The 14,344-nt window shown below is 39.0% G+C and overlaps 2 protein-coding genes across 2 annotated transcripts in view; one reads left to right on the top strand and one right to left on the bottom strand.

The window, feature by feature from the left end:
- Positions 1–9,187, top strand: part of LOC107603039 (cytidine and dCMP deaminase domain-containing protein 1-like) — an 11,638-nt gene extending 2,451 nt beyond the window's left edge. The window contains exons 2-9 of the mRNA XM_016295730.1: positions 645–745; positions 1,058–1,235; positions 1,410–1,991; positions 6,674–6,723; positions 6,844–7,013; positions 7,210–7,399; positions 7,599–7,656; positions 8,154–9,187. Coding sequence (XP_016151216.1) covers positions 645–745; positions 1,058–1,235; positions 1,410–1,991; positions 6,674–6,723; positions 6,844–7,013; positions 7,210–7,399; positions 7,599–7,656; positions 8,154–8,218 — 1,394 coding nt within the window. The 3' untranslated portion in view covers positions 8,219–9,187. The remainder of the gene's footprint in view (positions 1–644; positions 746–1,057; positions 1,236–1,409; positions 1,992–6,673; positions 6,724–6,843; positions 7,014–7,209; positions 7,400–7,598; positions 7,657–8,153) is intronic.
- Positions 8,896–14,344, bottom strand: part of LOC107602998 (calcium-binding protein 39-like) — an 18,796-nt gene continuing 13,347 nt past the window's right edge. Inside the window, exons 3-9 of the mRNA XM_016295660.1 lie at positions 11,421–11,585; positions 11,226–11,344; positions 10,901–11,069; positions 10,739–10,798; positions 10,585–10,650; positions 10,327–10,501; positions 8,896–8,903 (exon numbers count right to left, since the gene is read on the bottom strand). Of these exons, the coding sequence (XP_016151146.1) occupies positions 8,896–8,903; positions 10,327–10,501; positions 10,585–10,650; positions 10,739–10,798; positions 10,901–11,069; positions 11,226–11,344; positions 11,421–11,585 (762 nt within the window). The remainder of the gene's footprint in view (positions 8,904–10,326; positions 10,502–10,584; positions 10,651–10,738; positions 10,799–10,900; positions 11,070–11,225; positions 11,345–11,420; positions 11,586–14,344) is intronic.

Below are 14,344 nucleotides of genomic sequence, written 5' to 3'. Positions count from 1 at the left end.
TGTCTTTTATACTGATAATGAGTTCAAACAGATGCCATTAATACAGGTAACGAGTGGAGGACAGAGGAGCCTCTTAAAGAAGAAGTTACAGGTCTGTGAGAGCCAGAAATCTTGCTTGTTTGTAGGTGACCAAATACTTATTTTACCGAGGAATTTACCAATTAATTCTTTAAAAATCCTACAATGTGATTTTCTGGATTTTTTTCTCATTTTGTCTCTCATAGTTGAGGTATACCTATGATGAAAATTACAGGCCTCTCTCATCTTTTTAAGTGGGAGAACTTGCACAATTGGTGGCTGACTAAATAATTTTTTGCCCCACTGTAATGGCATAATTGCTATTACTAATAATAATAGTAAAATTAATAATAATACTATAAAATAATCATTGTGTATGTTTTATTATTACTTTAGTACTTATGTCAAAATGTGAAAAAACAAACAAACAAGATTTTAAAAATTAAGAATTGAAAACAAATGTATTTATAGCACACATTAAACACCATGGTCTAATCGGTTATTGGTTTATCTTTATTGCTTTGCACGTCCCTTTCATAACACTGAAAATGTGATTTTTAGCAGCTAAGCAAATGTTTTCTTCTTTTCAGTAGTCTGTTCACAATTCTCCTATTTTTTTGTTTCAGGTCATGGACCTCGACTGTCCAAAGCCAACCTCTTCACATTGTTGAGTCTTTGGATGGAACTTTTCCCAAAGAAAGAACCACAGCAACGAGAGAATGATGCTGTAGGCATATTTTCATTTCCTCTAAAGCAATCCGGTGTGTTTCAAAGACATTGAGCTTAAATGCAGATGAGATGATATTAAGAATTTTTTTTTTTACAAATAGTGTCTACCAGTGTAAAATGTCTGATTTATATTTATTTATGGAGAAAACAGTTTCCCACATGAGTCCCTGTTGTACGTATAATGACTTGTGTGCTCTAAATGAGATTCTAATGAACTTGTAGTGTGTATGAACTGGAAAGGCTGCTACATCCTTTGACTCATTGACTGTATGGATATATAAATAATTAAAGGTATCATATTTGCATCCAGGCTGGGGACACTGGTCTTGTAGTGGTCCATGAGCGCATGGTTCTGGGTCTGCATTGTTCCAGTGCGCAGTTACATGCAGGACAGGTGGCTGTGGTCAAACATGGCCCCAGACTGAAGGGATGTGATCTTTACTTCTCCAGAAAACCCTGTTCAACCTGCCTCAAGATGCTCATCAATGGTAAGATCATACCTGCACTGTATAACTATATTTCAAATAATTAAAAAAAAGTTATGCATATAATATTACATTTAAAATAAACTTATATTTCATTTATTTTATACATTTTTAACAAATTTATATCTGACTGCCTATCTTACCCCTTGTTGCTACCCTCTCCTCTTCTTTATTCAGCTGGTGTGAGCAGGATATCATACTGGCCTGGTGATGCTGAGATCAGTTTGCTGTCAGGTAGACATGATCATACTGACTCCAGTCACCAGGAAGCCATCTTAGATGCAACAGCTGCAGAGAGACTGAAGTCTAACAGCAGACCCCACATCTGTGTGCTCCTGCAGCCTCTGGCCTGCACCATGCAGCAGTTCGTGGACGAAAGGTCTCAAAACTGTGACTTCCTTGGGAAGATTGCTGCGGACAATCCTACTCTCAATGTTAAGGATCTCTTTAGAAGGGAATGGTGGAACAACTTGGATGATTTATTTAAAAAGTTCTTTATAAATGACGAGGAACAGCATAAGTATGTGCTAAACAAGATGGGACTGGAGAACTTTTGTGCAGAACCAAATTTTAGTAACTTAAGGCAGCATATGAGGAATCTCATTACGATTCTGGCATCTGCCGCTGCAAGTGTTCCGGTTCTAGAAGAAAATTATGGTTTCTTCATGAGAGAGCCTTTAGGGATGGGTTCTCCAGCTTTACCTCAGGATGTGGTGCGACACTGTATCATACAGGCCCGATTACTGGCATGTAGAACAGGTGAATTCTGTTGAATTTTTGTTTGTTTTTTTGCTTATTTTTCACTTTTTTGATTAATTGACATCAAAGTGTTCAGCTGATATCAAAAATACAAAAATCTAAAATCTAACTATGATGGCAGAAAGTGACAACATGAATCTAGTGTCCCTAAAAATGTTGGAACAGTTGGCAGAAATCAGAAGCATCAGGTCTGGTTTAGTTAAAGGTAAATTAAAATCACAAGGTAACAGAAGGAACAACAGATCTTGTTTTCTATATTATGATGAACATTTTAGTAAAACGGTCTCTCCCGTTGCATTACATGTTATGGGGGTAAACTCCTGTTTACACTTGATACTGAAGCCTGATTTGTTCACGTTGTGTAACTGCACGAACCAATGGCACTTCAACCCACCAAAAGGGGTGGAGCTGATTGCAATATAAGTCGGCTCTGAATACCATTTTGTCAGAATTTTTCTCCTTCAGCGATCTCCTTGCTGGACTCTGAAGAAGCAGCAGAAGCTGAAGCAAGAAGCTCAGCCTGCTGTTCGCTGCCGTGAAAAGAAGCCCTGGCAGCGGAAGGTCGTTAGATGCTTTCCCCTGCGGCCATCCGGCATCTATTAAAGCAAATTTCTGAGCAAATTTCTCAGCGAAGTTGTTACAAATGTTGCATCGTGAGTGTGGCTCTTCCAGGCAACCCTGCATGACGCAGATGGGTATGGGGAGTGCGTCGCCTGTTTGGGCAGCACCCATGCAGAGGCTGTGCTCACCGGGACGGATTGCTCTCACTGCGAGAGCACGAGTCTCATCCTTCTCCGCTCACTCTCCCCACAATGCCTTGACTTGCCTGTGTGCTTCATACATGAGTCTCAGTATCCCTTATTGGCAGCAAGCTGCTTGATTTGCTTCGACGGGTCTGAGGAGGAAGTTGTCGCGGATGACTTGATGTTATTGACAGCTTCAGATGCAGAGGAGTGGGCATGTTCCGGTGAAGATCTTGATACCCTCCCTCCAACACAAACAACATGGCCTAGTGTGGACAGCGAGCTGATCCGTGTTCTCACCAAGGGTGTGGAGGATCTCGGCCTAGCCTGGTTGGCTCTGGTAGAGCCCGCTGCGGCCTTTTAGATGAGTGGTACCTGAAGGGACGCTGTCAACAATCCTCCCACCAGCGGCCCACCCCGTTCTTCCCAGAAGTTCACAAAGAGCTCACCAGGACATGGTGTGCCCCCTACTCTGTGCATGTTAATCCCTCCGCTTCTGCCGCTCTCACTGCTGCTGACTGCGCTGAAGAACAAGGTTATGGCAAGCTCCTCCCTCTCGAAGAGGCGGTCGCTGCGCATCTGTGCCCTTCATCGGTCCTGGAATTGAAAGCCCATGCAGCGCACCCATCTAAGCCCTGCAGGACTACCTCAGCCCTAGCAAACAGGGCTTATTCAGTGGCTGGCCAGGCTGGTTCAGCGCTTCACACGATGGCGGTGCTCCAAGTGTTTCAGGCCAAACTTCTCCACACCATGGACGAGTCCGGCCAGAATTCTGATGCCTTTAGAGAGCTGCTGAAAGCAACTGACTTGGCTCTAGTCTCTGAGACTCAGAAGCCGTTCTGATCCCAACACAGACAGGAAGATGAGAGGATGAGTTCTCACCGAGGCCGGAACTCCCTCAAAGAAGTCTCATGCTCGCTCTCTATCCCTCCACTTAACTCTGAGCGATGGAATCTCCATTCAGGCTGGGCCTGCCTTTCTCATTCAGTGTGCACCCAAGCAATATACCATTGTGATAGCAGACCCACATACTCAAAAGAGAATTTCTCCTCTTCTCAGTACCACCAGTGTCAGTTCCCTGCCCCCGTGCAGCAAACTGTCACTCGAAAAACTCATACCACTTGCTGTCTGGCTCCAGGCCTGGAAAGCCATCCCGGATGTGTCAAGTTGGGTTCAAAAAACCCGTACTTGTTCCAGTTCACTCGCAGGCCACCTCACTTCAGAGGTACGGTACGGGACAACGATGCTCACTGTCTCCAGTCCGAAGTGCAAACACTGCTTGCAAAAGGAGCCGTGGAAATTGTTCCTCTAGTGAACAGCAAGTTGGGCTTTTACAGCCGTTACTTCCTTGTTCCCAAGGAAGATGGTGGGCTCAGGCCCATTCTCGATCTCAGGCATCTGACGCTGGTAGCCTTTATAAATCACCAAGGGGGTCTCAGGTCATGCTCCCTTCACAGGTTGGTCAGAGCTGTGGAGCATTCATGGTTGGCCCCTCGACAGGAGTCTTAACAACTCCCCGCATGTGTAACTTATACCATTTTGGAGGCTAGAGGCCTGTCTACGAGACGTCTCTATGCTCTTAAATGGTCATGTCTTTTCTGACTGGTGTGCAGCATGGAACGAGGAGCCATTCTCTTGTGATGTGTCCTACGTGCTAACCTTTTTACAAGAGCTGCTGGACAAGGGGCGCACCACTTCCATGCTCAAAGTATATGTGACAGCCATCGCAGCGAATCATGCGGTCGTGGCTGGCCAGGCAGTCGGTGGAATCAACCTTGTCGTTAAGTTTCTGAGGGGAGCTCGGAGATTGAATCTGCCTCGTCCTCATTCTGTGCCGACCTGAGACTTAACTATAGTCCTCAGGGCCCTACTGTGCCCTCCCTTCGAGCCACTACAGTCAGCCGATTTGTGGCCCCTGACTCTTAAGTCCGCCCTCCTTCTGGCTTTAGCGATGGTCAAGCGAGTGCGTGACCTGCAAGCACTGTCAGTCAGTGCTTCATATCTTGAGTTTAGGCCTAACAACTGTAAAATTGTCCTCGAACCAAGACACGGCTACGTGCCTAAAGTGCTCTCCACTTTGTTCAGAGCATAAGTCATCACCTTTCTAGCTCTTCCCAATTCTGAGGAAGAGCAGGGTCCCAATCCATTCTTAGGCTGATGATACATGGGGCAACTTTTTGAGAAATTTTTCTGGGCAACTTTTTTTGAGCAATGTAGCTTGGGCACTTATCTTATTGAGGATGTGCAACAAATTGCTATCTGGATACTTTAGATTGGTCATGGGCCCTGTGTCTCACCTGGTTGCCCGTTGACTGCAACATTGGCCAAAGTTGCCCAGCAACATTGCTCAAAAAGTTGCCCTGTGTATCATCAACCTTAGAGTGTAAGTTGAGTAATCTGGCCCGTTTCAGCACTCAGAGCAGCTATTTGTGTGCTTCTGAGGTCACTGTAAATGCTATAGCCTTGGCATATGCTTTAGCAGGCCCTCCTATAGGGGCGAGGGCCCACTCCACCAGAGGAATGGCCTCCTTCTGGGCTTAGTCCAGCGGGGTGTCTATTGGGGATATCTTTGCGGCTGCCGCCTTGTCGTCACCATCTACCATCACCAGGTTTTATAATTTGGAGGTGCCTGCCCTGCAGGTACGGATTCTGTCTACTTATAATTTACCTAATCCCCTTTGTAAGTGGAGAAGGTTTTGTTATTCAGTCCTCAGCCTAAATGACTTGGGTCTCGTTATTAGCTCATGCTTACAGGAGCCCACAGTGCGGGTGCTCCAGGGCTGGATTCACAGAGTGGCTTCATTATGCACTTGCTTATAGCACGGCACTATTGGATGCAATTCCCATAACGTGTAACGGAATGGGAGAGACCATTCGAAAGGGAACATCTCGGTTACTTATATAACCTCAGTTCCCTGAGATAAGGGAACGAGCGTTGCGTAAGCTGGCATGCTATAAGGCTGCACGCGAGTCAATGACTGTCGCTATCAGTCAAAAGATTCTGACAAAATGGTGCTCAGATTTTACCCCATAGCGTGTAATGCAACACTCGTTCCCTTATCTCAGGGAACCAAGGTTATGTAAGTAACTGGAGTGTCTTTCACAAAAGAAAAAAAGAAATGTAGAGCAGGACTTATTTTCTGGCCATCAGGTGTTGATTGGATGGAGGCAGATCTGAATGCAAGCTTGCAGTCAACTGTAAGACAGGACGGGATTTAAGCAGCTTGACTGATTGAAGAAGTCTAGCTTATATCACCAGAGAGAAGTGTTGTTTCAATGGAAAGTTGAGACTTTTTGATAAAAAATTGTGAGCTTAAAAAATGTAAAAAAAATTAATAAATACATATACATGGATGAATCGTTGACAGTAAGATCAATAAGATGCATTTATTAAATAAAGTCAGTTTTCATTTCACGCCAACTTCAAGCCATTTGTAGGTTGAATTTGTGACGCAAACGTAGTGACATAAACTTAAATATGACTTGAGAATTTACAAAATAGCTACACAATTACCAACAGGTTGGAAATAAAGTGCTTGTGATAAAGTGATGATTAGCTTACCTGAGGGTGAAAGCTGATATGAATATTTTTAACTCTTTCACCGCTAGCAATTTTTTAATTGATGCGTAATAGCGCCTCCAACCGTATAACGGTGAAAACTCTTAAAGCCGGAAAATCTGTCAATGTTGTCTCGTAAATGACACCAAATTCTGAGATCTGAGATCCATATTTTGATATCTTGATAATATCATTCCGAGTACTTTATCTAACAGTATGGAATGTTATAAAGTGACACAGCCCAACTAGTCCATTGCTAATACTGTTGTTTTCCTGCCAAAATTATATCATTTCCTGAAGGGTGATGTCAGGGTGCTATAAGTTCAATTGAGGATGCAGTGCAAATGTTTTCAGTTTTTGTGTGCTGTCTCTTTATGTAGAGGATCCTAAAGTGGGAGTTGGTGCAGTTATTTGGGCTGAGGGCAAACAGGTGAGCCAAAAACTCAATTAAATGAGTTTTGAGTTTTTGAAAAACAAATTACTTTATGAATTTATAAATGTATTTTAAATAAAGAACACCTCTCTTATTTTCTCCTTAAACTACCTCTAGTCACAATGTGATGGCACAGGTCAGCTTTACTTAGTGGGCTGTGGATACAACGCCTACCCAGTGGGCTCACAGTACGCAGAGTATCCTCAGATGGATCACAAGCAAGAGGAGAGACAATACAGGAAGTACAGATACATCCTCCATGCGGAGCAGAACGCACTCACATTCAGGTGAGACTCATGGGAAGGAGCTGTCAGAACAACACTTGGCAACAACAGCTGATCATCAGTTCACGCTGGAGATGTGCAATATTTTATATGCACTGACTGTTTGTAAAGAACTCTGAATATCAGGCCATTCGAATGTTCAAATAAATGAATTAATTCTGCTTCCCACCTTCCCCTTTTGTTTCCCTCAAATCTGCAGGAGCGCAGAGATAAAAGAGGAGGAGAACACAATGATGTTTGTGACCAAATGCCCATGTGATGAGTGTGTTCCTCTGATACGCTGCGCTGGAATAAAGCAGATCTACACCACAGACCTGGACATCAACAAAGTCAAACACGACATTTCCTACCTCAGGTTCGACAAACTCAACGGCGTCCAGAAATTCATTGTAAGTGCACCGTAAATCATTAAATTATGATGATGATAAATTATGAACTTAACGAAAAAATGTTTGTTAGTAAAATAAAAAGATTTAACTAATATATATATATAAATATATATCTAAATTATGTATATATTATAGAAATAAATTTATATATAAAACTGTACTGTACTTGAAAATGTACTCAAAAAAATATTTTTTTCAGTGGCAACAGAAATCTTCTGCTAGACATATGTCAGAACAAGATGCTCTGCCCACAGCAAGTAAGTGTTTTTGTGTCTCGATAAAAAATAATTATCAAAGTTTCTCAGTAACTGGATGGGGAAAAGCATCTACCTTTCTGAACCCATTGTTTATTAGTACCAAAATTAATAAGAAGTCTTTAATTAGTGTAGTTCAGATTTGTGGGTATTTATATATTTTTTTAGGTTAAAATGTATGTGAAAGTATAAAATGTAAGGCCACTGTGACTGGTCACCATGTTTTCTTCATTTTTCCTTCAGTAGCTCATTGAATGTAATACTTGGATTTAAATGGTCCGGTACTAGGTTATGACAAATTAAAATTATATTCAAATATTCTGAATATTCAAATATACTATATGTTCAAATATTCAGTGTAAAAGTCTTAGTTCATAAAAGCTGAAGCATAAAAATTAGATGGAATACAGCATGTGGCACTGCAGGACAACATCCCAAAAAGTATTTCATGCCATCTACCCCTGTACACCCGTTATGAATTGTTTTTGTTGTTTTTGCAGATGGCTACATGAAACGAAAAGCAGAGGAAACTCATTTTCAGTGCAGTAAGAGACTGAGATCATAGAAGTCATTTCGAAAGCTGCTCTCCTGCCATTATGACAGAAACACATGATGTTCAAATGTGACTCTTTCAGTTCCTGGTGAAGAACTTTAACCTGCCACACTCATGCAGCATGATTTGAATCAACATTACCTTATGATTACAATACAGCATAAAAGTTTTTATGTTTTATCAGTTTACCAGTACATCCTGTTAAAAGTTTAATTATATGCATTTTAGAAATGGGATTTTGGTTGAAAGGTTTTAAAATTGCACACAACAAAGTTTTGAAATGGATAAAATTGAATGGATAAGCAGAACTGTCCATTACATGTTCACACAAAATATATTACCATTTAGATTTGTTCTAAATTTACAGTGTACAGTATATACGATACCCAATGTTTTTTTTTCTTTGAAAAAAAAGAAAAAGAAAAGAAAAAACGCTTCAGTTGGTTGAATTTCAGATGGAAACTACACCTGAATATGTAGTAAGAAACATTTTAAATAATTTTGAAAACATGGTTTGGCAACTTCATTGTACCTGCTGACAAATATATTTAATAAATTTGGCTTCATGAAAATAATTTGAAAATAGTTGCCTTGGAGTATAAATGGATTTGCTTCACCCTGTGAGTGATGGTGTAAACCACCAAAGCATATTTCATCCTATAAGCCTAAAGACGATCGTAATAAAACAATCAATCAACTGTAGAGGAAAAAAAGAATGAAATTTAATGGATTTTCTTCAACAGCATAACTCAAATACAGTGAGTTAAAGAGGTTCATTGCTTAATCAAGCTAAATATGCTCAATGAGAACATATTAAAAACAAAAAAAAATAATAATTAAGCTCCCCCTTCCAAAATTTCTTGACAAATAAAAGAGCAAAAGAGTAAATTAACAACTCAAGAACAAAAGGCACCTGTTTGTACATTTGTGTCCTCATTTCATCTCGTTTTTCAGCTATGCAACAATCTACTTCTGTCAAAATCAGCATAAACAGATGAATGATGGGTTATAGCACAAAATACATACTACAGTAAAAGGTATACTATAGTATAGAAATGAATATTATACTACAGCATGATGTACTAAAGTTAACAAATACTATAGCACTAAGGTTACTATGGTATAGAGCATACAATAGTAATACCACAGCACTATAGCTATACCTCACTGATCTACGAGTTGGAATATACACGGTTCACTTGGTGCCAAAGTTGAATTTGCAAGATTCTTCTAAATTGGCAACCGCCTTAAGATTAAAATCAGCTTTTGTCTGTTTTAAACAGGTAAACATCAAATAAAAATATGCAAAACAAAATAGTGATGCTTTCTGATCAGAAAAACGGCCTGGCAGCAACTCAGAATTGTACATGAAGACCCACAGATGCTCTTTCTGTTTCAGCGCAGATAAACAATTAAAATACTGATAAGTGAATTATGCCCTATCCTAACAAATCATATATCAATGGAAAGATTATTTATTCAGCTTTCAGATGATATATAATCTCAATTTCAAAAAATGTACTCTTATGACTGGTTTTGTGGTCAAGGGTCACATATGGTCTTTATAAGATTTGAAAATATAATCCAAAAGCCATATAAACAACAATTTTGATACTTTTATAGTACTTTTATCGTTTTGGAGCAGTAGCAATAGCCAAAAATACATCGTATGGGTCAAAATTATCGATTTTTTCTTTTATGCCAAAAATCATTAGGATATTAAGTAAAGATCATGTTCCATTAAGATATTTGTAAATATCTTACTGTAAATATCTAAAAACTTAATTTTTGATTAGAAATATGCATTGCTAAGAACTTCATTTGGACAACTTTAAATCAATATTTAGATTTTTGCACCCTCAGATTCCAGATTTTCAAATAGTTGTACCTCTGCCAAATAATGCCCTATCCTAACAAATCATATATCAATGGAAAGATTATTTATTCAGCTTTCAGATGATATATAAATCTCAATTTCAAAAAATTTACTCTTATGACTGGTTTTGTGGTCCAGGGTCACATATGGTCTTTATAAGATTTGAAAATATAATCCAAAAGCCATATAAACAACAGTTTTGATACTTTTATAGTACTTTTATCGTTTTGGAGCTTCAAAAAACTTTCCACAATTTCTGAAAAAGTCAGGTGTACCTTAAAGACATGGAAAGCCTCAAACTGAATGTTGGGGCTCTTGTCTCTCAGGAGGTTCATCATGAGCTTCAGGTTCTCTGGTTTACTGATATACCGTGTCATGACTGTGAAATTGTGTCTGTCCAGGAGCAGTTCACCCAGCAGCTGTCACATAACACACAAACACATGATGTTAATGACAGGACAGGCTAGAGAAGACAAAAATCAGATGTTACAACAACACACACCTTCAAAGACTGTCTCTTGGTCACGTAGTTCTCAGAGTGAAGCAGTTTCTCATAGTTATCAAAAACCTGCAAGATCAGTGACAACCATTTAAAAATGTCAGTTTTCCAGAATTCTATGATAAAAATAAACAACCCCAAAAAATTAATATATTACCGCATCATAGTTCTGTTCTAAAAATTCTGCCACCAGAACCTTGTGTCTTGTGAGCAGGTCCTGTAAAAAAATAAAAAAATAAAAAGGCGCAATTTACCATTTCATTTTCCATATAATTTATGTAACACAATGTGTTCAATAAAAAATAAATATAGCACTTACCTTGAAGGTGGCAAACGCATCAGAGGCGATGTCAAATGTGGACATCTCCACGTAGCCAAAGAAATCTTTAAAGTGTTCAGAGTGGAGGACGATTTTGGCGAGAGGTTCATGCCGGATGCACTCACGCAGCATAATCCCACAATTCAATGCCACCTGAGGGGTCTCATACCTGCCACAGCACCACAGCAGAAATGTCACGTTAATGTTTAACAGAAGCCATGTTCAGGAAAACGGAACTTCATGATTTTGGATCTATTCCATGATTGAAATTCATTTCAAGCATGGAATAGATGCTTCAACGTTTCAAAAATACCCATCATCTCACCCTTTGAGTAAGATGAAAAGAACTTCCTGATGAGAGCAGAAATATTCCACCGTTGGGCTGCGGGTCCCGATCTGCCTGCGCAGGATGTTGTTGAAGATCTGACAAACGTCCTTTTTACCCTGTGAACACACATAGACAATGCTATTATACCAATTATTACAATCATAAATAAAAGAGAACAAGCAGTATCCTCACCTCAAAATCGATGACCTGCAGGTTTTCCACCAGTGAGATGAGCAGGCCGCTGTTGTAGAGCTCTTGGGCCAGTTGGGCCACCGTTTCTGTGTGTGGCTCCTTATCGTTAGTGCCGTACAGGATCTCCTTCATCGCCACCAGACATTTCGACACCTCCTCTGAAGCCTGACGAACACACAAAAATCACTTTTACACAATCACTACAAAACATTGTGATAACTCAATACAACTCAGGCATTTTCACACATATGTACAAAGCATATGGTATCAACACCTAAAAGGATTCTGGGTAATTTCACATGTAAGCTCATTACACAAAGAACATCATTAGCTATTTATCAGCTGCTGAAAGAGCTTGGTTTGAAAGTGTGGAGGTACTGTGGAGCCTAAGGGTTTTCCCTTCAGCTGGAAGAGCCCCAGGCCCTCGGAGTAACAATCAGCAGGTTCCCAGCACTTCAAATGCTTGACTTTAGCACAGGGCTGCTAAAAAGAGCCTTAGTGGGCAGGTGAAAATGAGCAAGAGGTCGGGCAGTGGAGTGATATTCCCACCTCTCCGACATCTTTCTACTCGCAGCACAAATACGAGCGATTCCAGGAACCCGACCTCTCGCTCAATTTGGGTCTAAAAAATGAGGTTGATATCCAGTAAATTGAGCCACTTATTGACACTGAGATTAAAATGAAATAGTGGGCAAATTTATCTGAAATACACCTACTTCCACCAGGGTTATTATAGTTTATTTATGTTTTAACGCCATATCAGCAACAATGGCTATATTCAAGGCAACATTAACAGTATCATTTCAATACATAATTTACAATAATATAACATTTTCTTAAGAAGCAATCACTATACAAAAACATACAAGTAACAACAATAGTACTGATAAAAATCATATAGAATCTTTCAGTTTATAAACATACTAAAATTATTTTCTGAGTAAAAATGTTTAAAATTGGACATTCTATTAAAATATGGTCACAAACATTTCTCTTTTCCCCTTTCACTAAATATGAGTGAGTCATGAATGTCCAATTCGACATCAACCTGGTCATATGTATTTTCAAAACAGTAATAACTTATTTCATTTACTACTGGATTCACCTCATATAGTTTGTTGTATGCATTCATTCCATTCGCCATTTATTATTAATGCACAGATTCAATATAGATACTACATCAGATACTGGGATATTACATTGTTATTTCCAACTGAAGCCACTTTATCTGCCTGTTCATTGCCAACCAATCCCATATGGCCAGGTATCCAACAAAAAATAATGTTAAAATTTTGTTTCTTCAAAGAATCTACTTTTTCTAGTATGCTAACAATTGTAGGATGCTGAAGTGCTTGTATGCAGGACATAGAATCTGTGCAAATTAAAAAATTACGTTGTTGTTCCTTTTCTATTTGTTCTAGAGCTAAAAGTAAAGCATAAGCTTCAGATGTGAAAACTGAGCTTTGTCCAGGGATACTCTTACCAAAACGTTTTGAATCAATCGCTACTGCAGCAGATACATGTCCATCTGTCTTTGATCCATCTGTGTACACTAGTACATGAGATGGTAAGCTGTACCATATTCAAGAATTCCTGCTGATAATCATTCGGATGACTTAGCTTTTTTTTTTTTTTATACTGAGGCAGGCGCATCATAATAGTTGTTTTTTTAATATTCCAAGGCAATATAGGGCACAGATGTGTTAATGTTATGATGACCATATTAATGTCCAAGTTCTCCAAATGGGATTTTATACCTATGATATACCTAGGTCTGGCTTCATATAGGTGTAAATATCGAAGGTAGAAGACTAAAGAACATGCTGGGTTACTTTTGTTAGCTTTTATCTTAACTGCATAGCTGAGAGCCAGTGTCAATCTTCTGTTATAGTTAAATAAAACTAAAACTATTAAAAAAATTATTTACTTGAAATAATATAAACATTAACTACAATAAAAATACAAAACTCAAAAAATATATATAATTTTTTTTAAAATGTCAAATTATTTTATCTCGTTAGGTGCTAAAGTAACATTTCACATTTTCATTTAGTTTAATTTGAAGTACTAAAAAAACTAGACCTAAATAAAACTAATAAATAAAAACTACACAGATATATATTTTTTAATAAGACAAAAAAAAAAATTACAACAAAAGTAACAGTGAAAAATATAAAAAATACAATCAAATTCAAAATATTAACAAACAGTATATCAATGACACTAAAATAACTGACATAACCAATTGCCATTCAACAAGAAAAATACCAAACAAACATCAGTGATCATTTATCTATAAGTCATCAAAAGAGGAGTTCTGATTACATGTCATATTTTCTCAGATGCTAATCTCAGTTTCAGACTGCATGTCCACGTTAGTCTGGTGGGCACTGCTCACAAAACTGCCAAAGGTCTTCACAGACATTTCCGTCCCACTCTGCCCTAAACAGCAGATAATTAAAGGGGCCATATGATGTTACTAAAAAGAACATTATTTTGTGTATTTGGTGTAATGAAATGTGTTTATGCGGTTTAAGGTAAAAAAACCCACATTATTTTCCACATAATGTACATTATTGTTTCTCCTCTATGCCCCGCCTTTCTGAAACGCATCGATTTTTACAAAGCTCATCGGTCTGAAAAGCTAGGTGTGCTCTGATTGGCCAGCTATCCAGTGCGTTGTGATTGGCCGAATACCTCAAGCGTGTGACGGAAATGTTACTCCCCTTACCATACTGTGATGCCGTGTCCCGGAGCGACGAGACAAAATCATTAAAACCCATTATAAACAAGGCATTTGTTGCATCCAGTGGGGACATAATTACAGATTATAATGACTTATACTGTCTTTTGACGCGTTGCATCGTGCCGCGTAAACATAAAACCATGTCTGCATTTGTGATTGGAGAAATGACAAACAAAAA

Source organism: Sinocyclocheilus grahami, unplaced genomic scaffold, assembly GCF_001515645.1.
Source record: "Sinocyclocheilus grahami isolate Dianchi unplaced genomic scaffold, SAMN03320097.WGS_v1.1 scaffold339.1, whole genome shotgun sequence".
Taxonomy (NCBI): Eukaryota; Metazoa; Chordata; class Actinopteri; order Cypriniformes; family Cyprinidae; genus Sinocyclocheilus; species Sinocyclocheilus grahami.
This window is presented reverse-complemented; position numbering and strand designations above follow the sequence as displayed.